General features: G+C 48.3%; 1 protein-coding gene and 1 long non-coding RNA gene across 10 annotated transcripts in view; one reads left to right on the forward strand and one right to left on the reverse strand.

The window, feature by feature from the left end:
* NHSL2 (NHS like 2) overlaps positions 1-16157 on the reverse strand; it is a 254608-nt gene that overhangs the window by 67979 nt on the left and 170472 nt on the right. The window contains exon 1 of one of the 8 annotated variants that reach the window (XM_077890221.1): positions 9627-10223. The exons of 6 other annotated variants lie outside the window; for them this stretch is intronic. In XM_077890221.1, the coding sequence (XP_077746347.1) occupies positions 9627-9669 (43 nt within the window). In that variant the 5' untranslated portion in view covers positions 9670-10223. Of the gene's footprint in view, positions 1-9626; positions 10224-16157 lie in introns of those variants that run through there. One more of the 8 variants, XM_077890227.1, reaches the window with a different exon arrangement.
* The window catches only part of LOC144309096 (uncharacterized), a 31762-nt gene continuing 27626 nt past the window's right edge, over positions 12022-16157 (forward strand). For both annotated transcript variants that reach the window (XR_013375218.1, XR_013375217.1), the window contains exons 1-2: positions 12022-12269; positions 12349-12389. This is a non-coding gene — a long non-coding RNA (uncharacterized LOC144309096). The remainder of the gene's footprint in view (positions 12270-12348; positions 12390-16157) is intronic.

The following is a 16157-nucleotide window of genomic DNA, read 5'->3' on the forward strand; positions in this document are numbered from 1 at the left end:
CAAGAAGCCTGATCTTAGAGGAATCTGCATTCTAAAGCATAGTTTCCTCACATGCTCCTCCCTTCAAGAACCACCCACTGACTTCTCTCAGCTGGCACTGGCGGCCTCTACTGTCTCCCACACCTTGCGTTTCTCCCATTGCCCCTTCACATTTGCCTCCTGTGCAGTCCAGCTAGCCTCCTCACCAGCTACCTTGTCTTCAAGATAGGCTACCCCTCCCCACTCTCAGCCTTTACTTAACCTCCACACAGGCTTCATGACCCATCTCAAGTGAGCTTTTAGGAATCTTTCGGCAATTGTCGAGCGAGTGCCACAGGGACTGATTTGGAGCTTGGGAAACTGCCTTGTGACATTCTTTATTCAGCCAGCTTGTGTTCTTAGCTAATTTTCATGGTATCATTTGACTAAAATATGGAAATCATTTTCTTGTTTACAAAGCACTTATGGAGCTGTCGCTTCACACAGGAGCCTCCTGTCCGTTTTATGAGGTAGGCCAGGTGGGAACTGTCATTCTTGGCATTTCATCCGTGAGGAAACTAAAGGGCTAGGGAGGCTTCTTATTTAAGGCAACAACCAGGGAAGGTGGCCAAGAGGGAGCTGGGTGTGCCTGCCTCCCCAGGAACACCTGTTTTTGTTGCTCCAGCCAGCATATACGTCCCTGGGAGGACTGGGAGGACATTTTCAATGTTTCCGTGCACACTAAAGGGACAAAAGGAAAGCCATCCATGTTCTGATGAAAAGCTTACCGAAGAAGATGGGACACCGAGTCAACCAAAGGGTACGTCCTGGGGACATGCCACCAAGTGCCTAGGTCTTAGTGCTGTGTGCTGGAGGAACACCAAAGCCATGGTACTTGTCCTCAAAGAACTCATAATCTTCAAGTAAGGCCAAGCATGTCAAACAATTAGGACACAATCAAGCAGGAAATAGATGTGATTTCAGGTAGTACTCAGATCAACTTTTTCCTTTATTTTTTTTAAAGATTTTAATTTATTTATTTACGAGAGACACACAGAGAGAGAGAGGCAGAGACACAGGCAGAGGGAGAAGACATCAGGCCCTGAGCCAAAGGCAGACGCTCAACCACTGAGCCACGCAGGCATCCCCAACATTTTCCTTTAAATAGCACATCAAAATTGCAGCTCTGGGCAAGTAAAAACTTTATTTTTTATTTTATTTTTTTAATATTTCATTTATTGTTTATTTTATAAAAGATTTATTTATTCATGAGAGATAGAGAGACAGAGACATAGGCAGAGGGAGAAGCAGCCTCCCCGCAGGGAGCCTGACGCAGGACTCGATCCCGGATGCCGGGATCACGCCCCAAACTGAAAGCAGACGTTCAACCGCTGAGCCACCCAGGTGTCCCAATATTTTATTTATTTATTTATTTATTTATTTATTTATTTATTTATTTATTTTATATATATATATATATATATATATATATATATATATAGAGAGAGAGAGAGAGAGAGAGAGAGAGAGAGAGAGAGAGAGGCAGAGGGAGAAGCAGGCTCCATGCTGGGAGCCCACGTGGGACTCGATTCCGGGACTCCAGGATCGCGCCCTGGGCCAAAGGTAGGCGCCAAACCACTGAGCCACCCAGGGATCCCCTCATTTATTTATTTGACAGGGAGAGGAAGAGGGAGAGGGAGAGGGAGAGGGAGAGAATGTGCACAAGCAGGGGGAGCCTGAGAAGGAGAAGCAGGTTCCCCACTGAGTAGGGAGCCCGATGCAGGGCTCCATCCCAGGACTCTGGGATCATGACCTGAGCTGAAGGCAGACGCTTAACCGACTGAGCCTCCCAGGTGCCCCCCAGTAGAAACTTTTTAAAGAGAGTAGATTATTTTTTAAAAACTTTATTTATTTATTTATTTATTTATTTATTATTTATTTATTTATTTATTTATTTATTTATTTATTTATGAGAGGGAGCAGGGGAAGGAACAGAGGGAGAGGGACAAACAGACTCCATGCTGAGCACAGAGCCCACTTTAGGGCTCAGTCCCAACCAAGACCCTGAGATCATGACCTGTGCCAAAATCAAGAGTCAGACGCTCAACTGACTGAGTCACCCAGGCACCTCAAGAGTAGATATTAAAAAAATAAACAGAAAAGGGCAGCCCGGGTGGCTCAGTGGTTTAGTGCCACCTTCAGCCCAGGGCGTGATCCTGGAGTCCCAGGATCCAGTCCCACATCGGGCTCCCTGCATGGAGCCTGCTTCTTCTGCCTGTGTCTCTGCCTCTCTCTGTCTCTCTGTCTCTCTCTCTCTGTATTGTCTCTTATGAGTAAATAAATAAAATCTTAAAAAAAAGAAAAGAAAATAACACAGCAAACAAAATTTATGACAAGTTTAGGAAATCGCCATAGGCCTGTTAGGATAAGAGAGGGGCCAGGGACAAAAAGGTGGAATATATGCTCCAGCATAGGTCTGAGACACAGCAAGGTGTTGGGACAGACCAACCTGGCTGGGGATCAGTGCGATGAGACTTGAAAGCTCCTTTCCAAGTCTCTATCCAGGCTAGATTCCAGAGGCTTCAGTGAGCCAGTCTGCAAAATGTGGGCTAGATCAGGAGTCATTTCAATTCTGTGTGTGGGAGGAACACAATGAAAGTGGTGCTTTGAAAGATGGGTCTGGCGGTAATATGCAATTATAGACTAACTTGGGACTGACGAGTAACCCAGGACTCCACTCACTGGCTGCCACATAGAAGATGCCAGCAAGATGTTAATGCCACATGAGAGTCGGACTTCAAGTTAAGGTTCTTTCAAGGAGAGTTACATGGGAGCGTGGTTTGTCATGCATTATTTGAGGTGTGAAAAAATTACCAAAAACTAGACATCAAGGCAAAAAAGATTGCTGAGCATTCTTTCAAGAACATGTAAGTGTGGGCAGCCTGGGTGACTCAGTAGTTTGGCGCCGCCTTCAGCCCAGGGCGTGATCCTGGAGACCCGGGATCGAGTTCCACATCGGGCTGCCTGCGTGGAGCCTGCTTCTCCCTCTGTCTGTGTCTCTGCCTCTCTCTCTCTCTGTGTCTCTCATGAATAAATAAATAAAATATTTAAAAAAAAGAACATATGAGTGTATCATCTATGAGGTTGCTTGACTATTCACTATTAAGGTCTAATCTCTAAAGTTAAAAAGTTACCTTGGAGAAGACTGCCAAGTTGTGAATGATTTTTGTCTGGTCAAAATGAAAGTTGTTTCTGTCCAGTAGGAAAGATAACACCAAAGGTTACAGTTTTATTATCCTATCGGTTTTGTATCCAACCTTTTAAAATCTTATTCCTATAATCTTCTAAAGTCTCTCATATCTTTTTTTATTTTTTAATTTTTTTTCTCATATCTTTTTTTAAACTATTTTTTGTATTGTGGTAAACTAGGTATAACATAAAATTCACCATTTTAATCATTGGAAGTGTACAGTTTGGTGGCATTAACTATAGTCACACTGTTGTACAACCATCACCCTATCCATTTCCAAAATTTGTCATCACCCCAAGCGGAAACAGTGAAGCACTGAATTTCCATTCCTCTCTCCTCCTAGCCCTTGGTAACTTCCAGTCTACTTTCTGTTCCTATGACTTTGCCTATTCTAGATATTTTGCCGAGGTGGGATCATGTATTTGTTCTTTTGTGTCTGGCTTCCTTCACTTAGAATATCTTCAAGGTTCACCCATATTGTCACATGGATTTGAACTTTACTCCTTTCTATGGCTGAACAATATTCTATCATTAGGATATACTATATTTTGTGCAATGTGTCCATAGATGTCCATTTAAAAAAAGAATGCCACTGTTATACTTTTTTGTCATTTATATTTTTTAACATTTTATTTATTCATGAGAGACACAGAGAGAGCAGAGCATAGGCAGAGGGAGAAGCAGACTCCTCACAGGGAGCCCGATGTGGGACTGGATCCTGAAACTCCAGGATTATGCCCTGTGCCAAAAGCAGATGCTCAACTGCTGAGCCACCCAGGAGTCCTGAATGTCACTGTTATAAATACGATCGGAATATATTTATTTCTAAAAGCATAGCAAGCAGGTTAAGAAAATAAATGTAAAAACCTACTTTCTTCTGACACCTCAATTCTGCTCCCTCACAGGGCTATGACAAGATGAAACGTATGTAATAAGCAACTTGCAAAGTGCAAAGGACTGCATGTGGCTTTGAGTGGGGCTGGGTGGTGTAGAGGAGAGGGCATGGGCTATGCAGCCAGACCATTCGAGGTGCCGGCTTGGCTTGGGGGATCTGTCCAGCAGTGCCATCTAAAGTGAACCCCCAGGGTGCCTGGGTGGCTCAGTGGTTGGGCATCTGCTTTTGGCTCAGGTCATGATCCCGGGGTCCTGAGATCAAGTCCCACATCGGGTTCCCTGCGGGGCCTGCTTCTCCCTCTGCCTACATCTCTGCCTCTCTCTCTGTGTCTCTCATGAATAAATAAATAAAATCTTTTTTAAAAAAGTGAGTCTCTGGATCTCAGTTGTCACACGCATAGAGTGAAGACCATAAATCACACCCTAGAGGGTTGTTAGAAAGGTCCTATGATAAGGCCTCCAAGAGAAGTAAGAACAAAGTGCTGTGGATGCAGGGTTGTTAGTAGACACTTGTAGCACTTACCACAATGTTCTCGAATAATCTCTTTACATACTTGTTATCCCAGGTATACTTGTACATATATATATATATATATACTTGTATATCCCAAGTTCCCCTCAACTTGTTTGTCTCTGGCCCCTTGCCTTAAGCACAGTACCTAGAACATCATACTCAGCCATTTTTTCCTTTTTTTAAAAAAAGATTTCTTTATTTATTTGAGAGAGGGAGAGGGAGCACAAGCAGGAGGGGCAGAGGGAGAGGGAGAGAGAGAATCTGAAGCACACTGCACTGAGCATGAAGCCTGACACGGGGCTTGATCTTACTACCCTGAGACCACGACCTGAGCTGAAACATAGATTTGGATGCTTCCCAGACTGAGCCACCCTGGTGCCCCTCAGTCATTTATTTTTTTAACAAATGCTTAGTAGGCTCTTCCAGTCACCACCTCTTGACAGCCACACACTCTGCCCTCCAAATCACTATTCCTTGCCTCCCCAGCACTGAGGCCTCAGAGCACGGGCTCTGATCAGGCTCTTATGGGAGACACAGTAATGCCCCTCCAGGTCCCCCCAGGACCCAGTGCTGCTGGCCGAAAATCCTCTTTGGGCCTTGTCCAGCCACTTCCTCAGAGGAGTGCTGCCTCGCCCAAGGCCAAGTTCACTCCCTGGAGGCAGACTGCATCTAAAGACTGGCCGATGTGCCATGGTATCAATGCCTGATCCCCTCACCCTGAGTCAGAATGACTCTGAAGGGCTAACCCAGTTCCACAGCTTCTTCTGGGGTCAGCTGAGGCTGTCATTAGGACAGCATCACAGCCCACCTTTTCCCTTGAACCAATACTACCTCCTTTCTTTAGATCCTAGGTGGGTTTTTAAAAAAATATCTTATTTATTTGAGAGAGAGAGAGAGAGAGAGAGAGAGAATTGAGTGCAAGCAGGGGGAGCAGCAGAGGGAGAGGGAGAAGCTCCCTGCTGAGCAGGGAGCCCATGATCCCAGGGCCCTAGGATTGTAGCTTGAGCCGAAGGCAGACACTTAACTGATGGAGCCACCCAAAAGCCCCTAGAGCCTAGGTATTAATCCCAAAGGCACCCCAATACATGTGACCTGCAACAACCCCCCAGTAGCAGTCCCCAGATAGGCTTTGTGGCCTGTTTGTAGGCTCTGGTTTGGCATCTGGAAAACCTTAATTCCAAGTTGATCCCAGGAGCTGTGATAGCCTCCAGGGCCCAATCACTGCACACAGGCCTCACTCAGAGTTACATTTTATTCTCTTCCCCGCACCCCCAACCCCTAAGTTTTCCTCATAAAATACATTTGGAACCAACAGGGTAGAAGATAAGGGCCTATAAGCAAATAATTACAGTCATGGGAGAGACATCGGAACAGGGAAATAAGTGAATCTAGTGCTTTGCCAAAGGTCAGCTTCCTGGAGGAGGTACCATATACATTGAGTCTTGAAGAATGAGTTTGTGTTTGATGGGTAGACAAGGGATGTGGGAGAGACACTGTGGAGGGCATAGCTTGATCAAAGGCTGGCAGGCATGGAAGGGTATAGTATGGGGGACAGAGGAGACTAAGGGCCAAGGAAATCCAGGACGCTAGTAAGAGCAGACTGTGCAGAGCCTTAGAGACCACACTGATGAACTCGGTGCTGATTGAATGCCACATTCCAGTGGTGCTCAAGTTTCAGCCATGTAGGTACCCCTTGGGTGAGCTTTGCCCTATCTGGGCCCCACCAGTTCTTTTAAAAATATTTTATTTTTATTTTATTCATGAGAGACACACAGAGAGAGGCAGGGACATAGGCAGAGGGAGAAGCAGGCCTCCCGTGGGGAGCCCAATGCAGGACTTGATCCTAGGACCCTGGGATCATGACCTGACCCAAAAGCAGACGCTCCACCACTGAGCCATCCAGGCATCCCACCATTGGTTCTATCAACAGCCGACTGTACCTTTTTCTCGGCGGGAACGTTTTTTTTGCCTAAATAAATTTCTATGAAAGGAAATTGTCTTTGGCACCCCACAAAACCAAAACAGAAGGAGTTTTGCTTGCCCTAAAGAGAAAGTCACTGTAAAAATGAATACAGTGGAAAGTGGGCAGAGTAATTAAATCCTATGCAGATCTCAATGCCTGTCAATGGCTTCAAGCCTGAGGCCTGCTCTTGCTTTGTTCCAAAAGAAGATTAGCAAGCATTATAGAGGTGGAAGAAGAGCTCCACACTGCGACCTCTTTAATGTAATCAGATTGCTAGAAAGAGAAGGGCACGAGAATCATTTTCTCACCATGTAATTCAATGTTCTTTAGAGCTGCATGGTGTACCATTAAGATCACCTTGGAGTTCTCCTCCCTATGACTACACTGACTACGAAAGCAGTCGGTAAATAGTAAAGTGCCCTACAAATGAGGTTGTTATTACTACTCTATTGCTTCATCCATTGGCTCTGGAGCTGTCCCTTTGCCGGCTCAGTGAGGGTTTCCCTACCAGCGTCTGCAGTGACTCTCATTCCCCACACCTGGGTGTCTAGGTAACAGTGAGAAAAGAACTGTCTGGCTCATTTTTTTTCACGTGACTGGTCCCAGTAGCTGCCGTCTGCAAGGCAGAAGAGAACAGAATGTGGAAGCAGAGGTGGGAAGCAGTCAGCCCAGCAGGATGGAGAACACCTCATCTCCTGGGCTAGGCTCCACAGCTAAGGGCAGAGCTTGAGATAGGCCTGAGGCCTGGGTGGTGGGCAGTACAGAAAGAGCCTGCAAGGGGCTCAAGTGCTCAAGGACACTTGAGGAAGTCAGGGAGGTTAGCACATGTAGACTGCTCCAGAAGGCAGTGCCAACTCAAGTCAGGGATGTCCTGGGACTGAGCAAAGCACCTGGGCTTTGGAGTTTGACAGGGCTGGACTCGATCTCAGTTCTGTAGCTTTCAAGCTGTGTGTGTGGCTTTGGGTAAGTCACCAGACAGCTCTGAGCCCCAGTCTCCTCAGTGGAATACGATGTAGGTAATGATAGTACCTAACCTCCTTGCTGTGAGGGTCACACTGAGGCAAGACATGCAGAACTTTGCATACAGGGCCTGGCACATTACTCAGCATTACTGCCTCTCCCTGTCCTACAGTCACCACTAGACTCCCAACAATATGTTTTCTTTTCTCCTGGCTCTCTCCCCTAGCCCAGCCCACATCTCCTGGCCCTGTCCTGTGTCCTATTCTCGTGATCACCTGCTGTTCCCCTTCTCCAGCTATGGGGTTCATAAGGAGTCTTTCAAGTATTTGCAGATAAGAAAGATGAAGGAGCACATGCCAGGAGATAGGACGGGGACCTCCTTCCCCTGGACAGAGAGAGAGGAAGGTGGGTGTTCTGAGGCAGCTGGCCAACCGAGCAGCTCGCATCATCCTGCTGAAGGCAGAGGCTGCCTCTAGCTTGCAGAGAACAAAGAAAAGCTCTGGTCTCCTGTGGCATTAGAAGGCAGTGCCTGAAGCAAGTCCCTACATTAAAAGCTACAAGGCAGAAGGTTAAATATAGCTCTTTCCAGTTGTCTAGGACATAGATTTATGAAATGTCAGAGCTGTGTTAGTGAGAAACGATGCTATCTCTGCTCTGTTTTTAAAGAGTAGCAAGGAAGTGAAAGAGAAGAGAAATACATCTTGGACTTTTACCAGTAGGCAGTGGGTGGCCATGAGAGGACCTGGAGCCACCAGGTCCATTTTATCAAGTTGTGCTCTGGCTGCAGAGTGGACAATGATTGGAGGGGGCAAGAGTGGAAGCAGGGAGCCCAAAGGGAGAGAGAGAGACAGGGTACCAGGGAGGGAGTTATCAGTGGAGGGTGGAGGTGGGAGGAGGGAATGCAGTGCAGGGTGGGGCCAAGCCTGCATCTCTGGGTGAGGGCAGGGCCTCTTTCCCCCTCCTCCTCCTTAGAGGAGGAAAGCCAGCTCTCCCTCACCCTTGTCTTCCCAAGGGCCTGCCTGGTGACTGTGAGAAAGGCAACCTGTCCAAAGACTCCCCCAGACTCCTCACTCCTTTTCAAGACTGCCCCTGAGGAGGCTGCTAGAAAGTCCCTCCTTATCCACAGGCTCCAGCTCCACCGCCTGAGCCCCCTCTGACCCATCTACTCCCATCCTGCTGTGACAGCTCTTCAAAGGTCTGAAGACTAAAGACCACTTTCCTGTGATTTCTTCTCTATGCCAAACAGCATGTGTTCCTCACCGTATTTTGCTCTTGGTCCCATCACTATACTTGTCAAGCTCCTTTAGCTCATAGACTCCTCTTGAGCACATTCTTGCCACGAAAGACCACCTAGAACCCCGGAGACACAGCATGATCTCACATACTGCCCTGCCAGCTACCTCGGCAGCCGGGACTGGAGTCTCCAGTTCATTTGCAAGGGCAGGCGACTGGACTGCAGCATCACCTCCCCTGTCCAGGCTCATCCTCTCCGCCCAAGCCAGAGAGGGGAGCTGGTGTGCCTCAGGACTCTGAATGTTATTCCACCCTAATGCCAGGAGATTTGGCTGGAACTGGGGTGAGAAAGCTCTGGGTCCCTCACTAGTAACCTGTGTGAAAGGAGGACCAGTGTTAAGATAGGCATCTCTTTCCTGCCCCTCCCTGCCCCTATTCTTTGGTATTGAAAAAAAAATAGCATTTCAGCAAGAGTCCAGGAAGGGGTAAAACCCCAAGATTGACCTATGGCATTTTCCCCTTCTAAATGAGCAGAAAGTACGTGAAGTCAATTTATAGAAAATAAGCTATATGGTATTTCTTACACCTTACACACACACACACACACACACACACACACACACACACTAACAGCTCCTTGGTCGCTTTTATATCCCTTTAGAATCCCAGATTATCAGGGTTCGGATGTGATCACATCCACCCTCTCTTCCTCCAGAGCCACCCAAATCTGAATTCCTTTTATAGCACCTCAGCCAAGTGGTCGTGCTGCCCCTCCTTGCATACCTCCAGTACTAAGTGAACCCACAGACGGCTGGGGCTGCTGAGCATGAGACCCTTCTCCCCCAATGACTCACCTCCCCGGCTCCAGAAGAGGGTGACAAACTCGGCTCTCTCCATCCTAGAGGTGTAGATGACCAAGGTGCCACATCCAGTAAATCCTCATGTGAGGAAGTGTGTTGTGGGCCTGCACTGTAGGCAGGGGGCCGAGGGGTCCCACACTGCTCCAAGCCCCGTCCCCAGGCTCCTCCGTAGGTACCCAGGGACTCCTCCAGAACTCTGTTTCCCTGCACCCCAGCTAAGTCAGTTTGGCCCCATTGGTCATATGCTCTGGTGCCTGTGCAGGGGTCCCTGGGCTGCACCGCCCAGGGAAAGCAACGCTGGATTCAACAAGTGAGGTTCTTCTCTCTACTTTCCTACTTCCTTCTGCCCCCACCACCCACCCCCAGCCACACTGCTTCAGTGGGTCCTGTCCCAGCAGACCAGCGAGGGGTGCTGTCTTTCTCTAGGTAAGGTTCTCAGCCAAAGGCCCGAGTCAGAGCCCCACAGAGGGCTGACCTCCAGTTCAGCCCAGCCGCTGTCCTGCAGTGAGGGGAAGTGAGCAGGAACTGGCTGTCTGAGTCAGCGCCCCTGGTCTATTGTCACTGTGTGGGCCCCTTCCTTCCCAGAGGAGAGACGTGCACAGAGATAGGCCTTGTTTTTTGCAAGTCTCTCTTGCACACACACACACTTTCTCTCCTGGCCCAGACAGAGCCCGTGCACCACAGTTGAATGCAGTTCAATACAGTTTCCCCACCTCTTGGTGAGTGCCTACTGTGGCAGAGGATCACGCCTACAGCACGTAGAGGTCACCTCCCAGCATCCTCAGTACAGGGGCAGGTACTAATGATGGTAGTCCCAGTAATAGGGAGAGAGCTGAGGCTCAGAGAGGGAAAGAGGCTTTTCCAATGTCCAACAGCCAGAGATTAGTGAGATCCAGCATCGAGTCCTGCTCTCCATGGCATCAGGTGGAGAACCCTGCTGGCCTTCTTCACCACTTCTCCCACCTCCATCTTGCCAGCACACTGCAGATTCTAGCAATAGCAGATTCTATTTCCCAGGGCACAAAGCATGATGGAATCATTGGCTCGAAAACACTTAAAGCATATCTTGTTCAGGGGCACCTGGGGGGCTCAGTCAGTTGAAGGTCCAACTCTTGATTTTGGTTTGGGTCATGATCTCAGGGGTTTTGGAGCCTGCTTGGGGTTCTCTCTCTTCTTCTCCCTTTCCCCTCTCCTGCTGCTCTCTTTCTGTCTTTCTCATTCTCAAAAAATAAAAAAATAAAAAATAAAACCTATCCTGTTCAAAATTGTCTCTGTGTGTTTAGAAGAATAAGGACCCAGGAAACAGGTCACCTGTGCCAGAAGCTCATTACAAAGGGAGTCCATGACCCTACTGGCAAAATGAACACAGGTAGATAAACCACACCTCGTCTTGGTCACCAATTATCTTCTAATCAGAAGGGAGGCATCCTGGGTTCTTGCTCCCAGGGTGAAAAGAGATGTCACTGGAACTTTGTTCTCTTTTCATTTTTAAAGAAGGTTTTATTTACTCATTTGACAGAGAGAGAGAGAGAGAGAGAGAGAGAACAAGCAGAGGAACAGCAGAGGGAGCGGGAGAGGAAGAAGCAGGATCCCCACCGAGCAGGGAGCCTGATATGGGGCTTGATCCCAGGACTCTGAGATCATGACCTGAGCCAAAGGCAAAGGCTTCACAGACTGAGCCACCCAGGCACCCTTCTCTTTCTCATTTTTGCCAGAGATGCAGAGAGGGAAGTAGCTTGAAGGAAGGAGTCAGGGCTTCTCTTAGGGGAACCACTTTGTTGCCTCAAGGGCGCTGAGCGCCTCTCCAGTGATGATAAGACTCTCAACTCCTCAAGGGCAGGGGCAGGGCTGGGTCTCCTGAGGCCCCATCTTCAGAACCTATTTGCATGGCTTGTTACAAAAAGCCATCTAAAAAGATGAGTGAGGGAAGCCCGGGTGGCTTAGCGGTTTAGCGCTGCCTTTAGCCGGGGATGTGATCCTGGAGACCTGGGATCGAGTCCCGCGTTGGGCTCCCTGCATGTAGCCTGCTTCTCCCTCTGCCTGTGTCTCTGCCTCTCTCTCTCTCTGTCTCATGAATAAATAAATAAATCTTAAAAAAAAAAAGATGAGTGAAACTCCCAGACGAGGAGAACACATTGTGTTCCCAGAGTTGGGAGAGGGTGAGTTTCTAGAAGCAAGGACCGCTGATGTTGTCATCTGCATTCAAGGATTTAAGTAGGCTGAGGCCCAAGCAGTGAATGTTCTGCTGTGTCAACACTGAAAGGGTAACCTTGGCAAGGCTGGCTTCCTGAAGGCCAACCCACAGCAGGTTAAGGAGGGAAGTGGGAGGGAAGTGGAGACACCTCTCCGGAAGTCTGGTTGTAGTTAGAGGAAAGAGATAGGGCCATAACTGGAGGGTGAGGCAGAGCTGGGAGGTAGCTGTTTGTCAGGATGGGAGAGATGCTGTGTGTGTGTATGTGTGTGTGAGAGAGAGAGTGTGTGTGTTTAAGATTTTACTTATTTATTCGTGAGAGACACACAGAGAGAGGCAGAGGGAAAAGCAGGCTCCCTGCAGGGAGCTCAACACAGGACTCGATCCCAGGACCCTAGGATCATGACCTGAGCTGAAGGCAGACGCTTAACCACTGAGCCACCCAGGTACCCTGATGCTGTGTGTTTTTAAGTTGAGGAGCTTCTCCCAAACTACTGTTCACCCTGCCCTCTGCATTCTCCATAGGCTGGACTTCATCGCAGACCAACTGAATCTGGATTTCTCAGGTGGGAAGCCCAGACATTGACAGTATTTGCAATCTCTCCGGGTTGAGAATCATCTGCTAATTCTTAGTTGAGACTGAAGTCCAGTCTTAACCCAGAGAGTGGGTGGAGGGCCAAGGGGGCCCGACTGTCTTAGCTTCCTCTTGTTGGCAGATTAGCATTGCAGCTAAGAAGACAGACTTGGAAGCCCTACTGCCTGGGCTCAAATCTCAGTCTCCTCCTGTGTGCCCTGGGCAAGTTACTTAATCCTCCCAGGGCCTCAATTTCTGATCAATATATTTGTTATAGAATTTGCAGTTTCTAATTCAAATAGCTCCTTTAGGAGATAATAGAACTACTTATCTACTATATAGTATACTATAAGGTTGTTGTGTGGATCGAATGAGTTAATATCTGCAAAGTGCTTAGAATGTGGGGGCACCTGGGTGGCTCAGTGGTTGAGTGTCTGTCTTTGACTCAGGTCATGATCCCGGGGTCCTGGGATTGAGTCCCACATCGGGCTTCCCACTGGAAGCCTGCTTTTCCTTCTGTGAATGTCTCTGCCTCTCTCTCTCTGTGTGTCTCTAATAAATAAATAAAATCTTTTTTAAAAAGTGCTTAGAATGCTGCTTGGTTTGGAAGAGGCTAAGCTGTGGCTGGCCTGTATCTTCTAGTATTCCTCCTGAACCTGCTGGACCTCCACCTAAGGCTCAGGAGGGCTTCCCTTCAGAAACATCGTTGATCTTATTCTCAGCTTGGTCTCCGATTGGCTGTCATCCCTGGGCTCGCCTCACACAGGCCTGAATGTGTCATCAACCTCAGCAGTCACTTCTCTTCTGGCCCCCTCTGGGCTGGAGCTGGCTGCTTTTGCTGCAGTAGGAGCCACCATCATGCATGGTTAGGGCCATGTCTGGGATGGCAAGAGTCTATAGCTTAGAGTCTTGCCTGGTATTTGTCTTTTGTTTCCCTGACTCAGGTTTTTGAGCTCTTTTTGGTGGAGTCAGGGCAAACTGTTGTACTGGGTGGTAAGGGGTGGGGAATGGTTGGTGTGTGTCAGTTTCCATAACACAGATCTCATGTTTGAGGGGTTGGAGGCCTGGCAATGGTAGGAATGGAGGCTATCTTCATCCTAAGAGCCAGCGCTGTGACCTTGGGCTCTGTGACCACCAAATTAGATCTCAACTTTTCCAGTTTTGCTCTTTACTCTGAGAAGACAGCTCCCATCCCCCAAGCCAGGCTCTGTAGCACCCAGACAATAGGAGGGAGCTGGTAACAGAACCAAAGGCTGGGGCAGATGTCCAGGAAGATAGTCATGGTGTGGGGTGGAGATACCCAAGTGTATGGAAAGGGAGAAGGTGGAAGCATCAGTGTTTGTCAATAAAAGCCAAGGCAGAAGTGTAAGGAGCTAAGTCACAGAAGCCAGAAATCCCAGAAATCCAGTCCCTGAAGCAGGAGCAAGGCCCCAGGCTGCTGGGTGGGTCAGAATATTTCAAAGGAGCAGTGTGCTAGAGATGGTATGTGCCTTTTATCCATTATGTGGCACAGGAGAGGGCCATATCTTCTCTGAGGCAACCTAAGACCGCAGCACCTGCCTGACCCCCAAGTCTACAAAGTTCACAAGAGGAATTCATAGAGGTGGCTCTGTGCCACCATCTCCAATGCCAGAAAGTAGACTCAAAGAACACACTCCACCCAGATGACAGGGAGCGATTGAGAGCCTTATCCTGCTCCCAGGATCCCTCCAACCCTCCATCTGTGCTCTCAGAGAATTTGACAGGAGATTGACTTTTTAAACAGGAAATCTGCTATTGAGAGAGATGAAGCTTTCATCAAAGACCATTTACCCCCACAGGTATGCAGATGGCATTTAAGAGGCTGCCTTAGCTCAGATTGTTTGGAAGTACTGCCGGGGGTGATGCGGCGCTGACCTGTCAGTGTACAGGACTCCCTACCAGGAACATCTCTCCTTGTTATCTCAAACATCACTTTTGCTTCTTCTCAATGTCAGAGTCTTGTCTGGTTTCTCTCAGCTTGATAATGGTCATATGGACATGGCCATGTGGCACAGGGCATCTCCACCATGGCAATGGGGCAATCCCAGAGGACATGGGGACCACTCCTGGGCAGTGGTGACAGCGGTGTGGTGGGGAGAGAGCAGCTGGACTGTGTGATCCACATTAATCACTGGTGACCTTGGGCATATCACCTTACCTCTTGGGTCTGTAAAATGAAAGTTGTGTGGGAGATGAGTGGTTTCTTTTTTTTTTAAGATTTTATTTATTTATTCATGAAAGACACAAAGAGAGAGAGGCAGAGACAGGCAGAGGGAGAAGCAGGCTCCGTGCAGGGAGCCCGATGTGGGACTGGATCCTGGGACTCCAGGATCACGCCCTGGGCTGAAGGCAGGCGCTAAACCACTGAGCCACCCAGGCTGCCCAGATGAGTGGTTTCCAAATACATATCTCACCTTTATTAAGATACCTGGGTCCCACCATGCTAGGCAAAAAGTCTGTCTTTCCCACAGAGGATTTTTCAATGCTGACAGGCAAAAATAATAATATATACACACTGTGCTCCCCCAAGACTCCCTCCACACCCCTCTCCACACTCGTTGAGAAACCCTTGATTTGGTGATCCCTAAAGATCCTTCTTACTCTCACAGTAGTTTGTAAAGATTTATTTATTTGAAAGAGAGAGAGAGAGAGAGAGCAGGGGGAGGGACAAAGGGAGAGAGAATCTTAAGCAGACTCCCTGCTGAGCATGGAACCCAACACTGGGCTCAAGCTCACAACCCATGAGATCATGACCTGAGCCAAAACCAAGAGTTGGATGCTTGACCAACTGAGCCACCTAGGCACCCCACTACTCTAACAGTTGCAAGCAGTAATAAAGACAGCAGACCCATGCTCTTTGCTCACTACATGCCAGAACCTCATTTCATTCTCACAACCATGCCGGGGCAGGCACTACTAATTCCACCAGACCAAGGAGGTAATGGGCATCCCGAGAGCTTAGGTTACTTGCCTGAAGGCGTACAGCTAGTACGCCAAGTCTGGCTGAGAGTCAGAGCAGCTGAAAAAGTCTTTGTCATGTTTTTTTTTTAAATTTTTATTTATTTATGATAGTCACAGAGAGAGAGAGAGAGAGGCAGAGACACAGGCAGAGGGAGAAGCAGGCTCCATGCACGGGGAGCCCGACGTGGGATTCGATCCAGGGTCTCCAGGATCGCGCCCTGGGCCAAAGGCAGGCGCCAAACCGCTGCGCCACCCAGGGATCCCGTTTGTCATGTTCTTTATCAATTATTCTAATCTTCTCTCCATGAAGTTTAAGCATTTTAGAGGAAGGGGAATGCCCATGATATTTTACCAATTATTCCCCAACCCTAGCTAAAACCAGAAAGCTTGACTGGCTTAATCAAATTTCAGTGGCATCCAGTGCTCAGAGAAGACAAGACCTTGCAGCACAGGCCAACCTAACTCTGCTGTCAACTGATGCGGGACAGTGGCAAACAGTGCCTAATGCTTTTGTCTCAAAGTATTTGTATATATGCCAGGAGAAGGCTTTACACCAGGCAGCATTTCCCACCACACAAAGCCCTGTGAAACAACCTCCATCCAGTAAGGGGGGATGGCTATTATTAGTATCCTTACATTCCAGATGAAGAAAAGGAGGGTACCAGGGGTGAAATAAACTCTATCCCCCCTCCAAAACTCAAAAGTAAGGCTCAGAGCTTGGACTTACACCTGGGGCGGCCCACACTAAATCCACACATCTCCCCATTTCCTGTAGCTG

Source organism: Canis aureus, chromosome X, assembly GCF_053574225.1.
Source record: "Canis aureus isolate CA01 chromosome X, VMU_Caureus_v.1.0, whole genome shotgun sequence".
Classification (NCBI taxonomy): domain Eukaryota; kingdom Metazoa; phylum Chordata; class Mammalia; order Carnivora; family Canidae; genus Canis; species Canis aureus.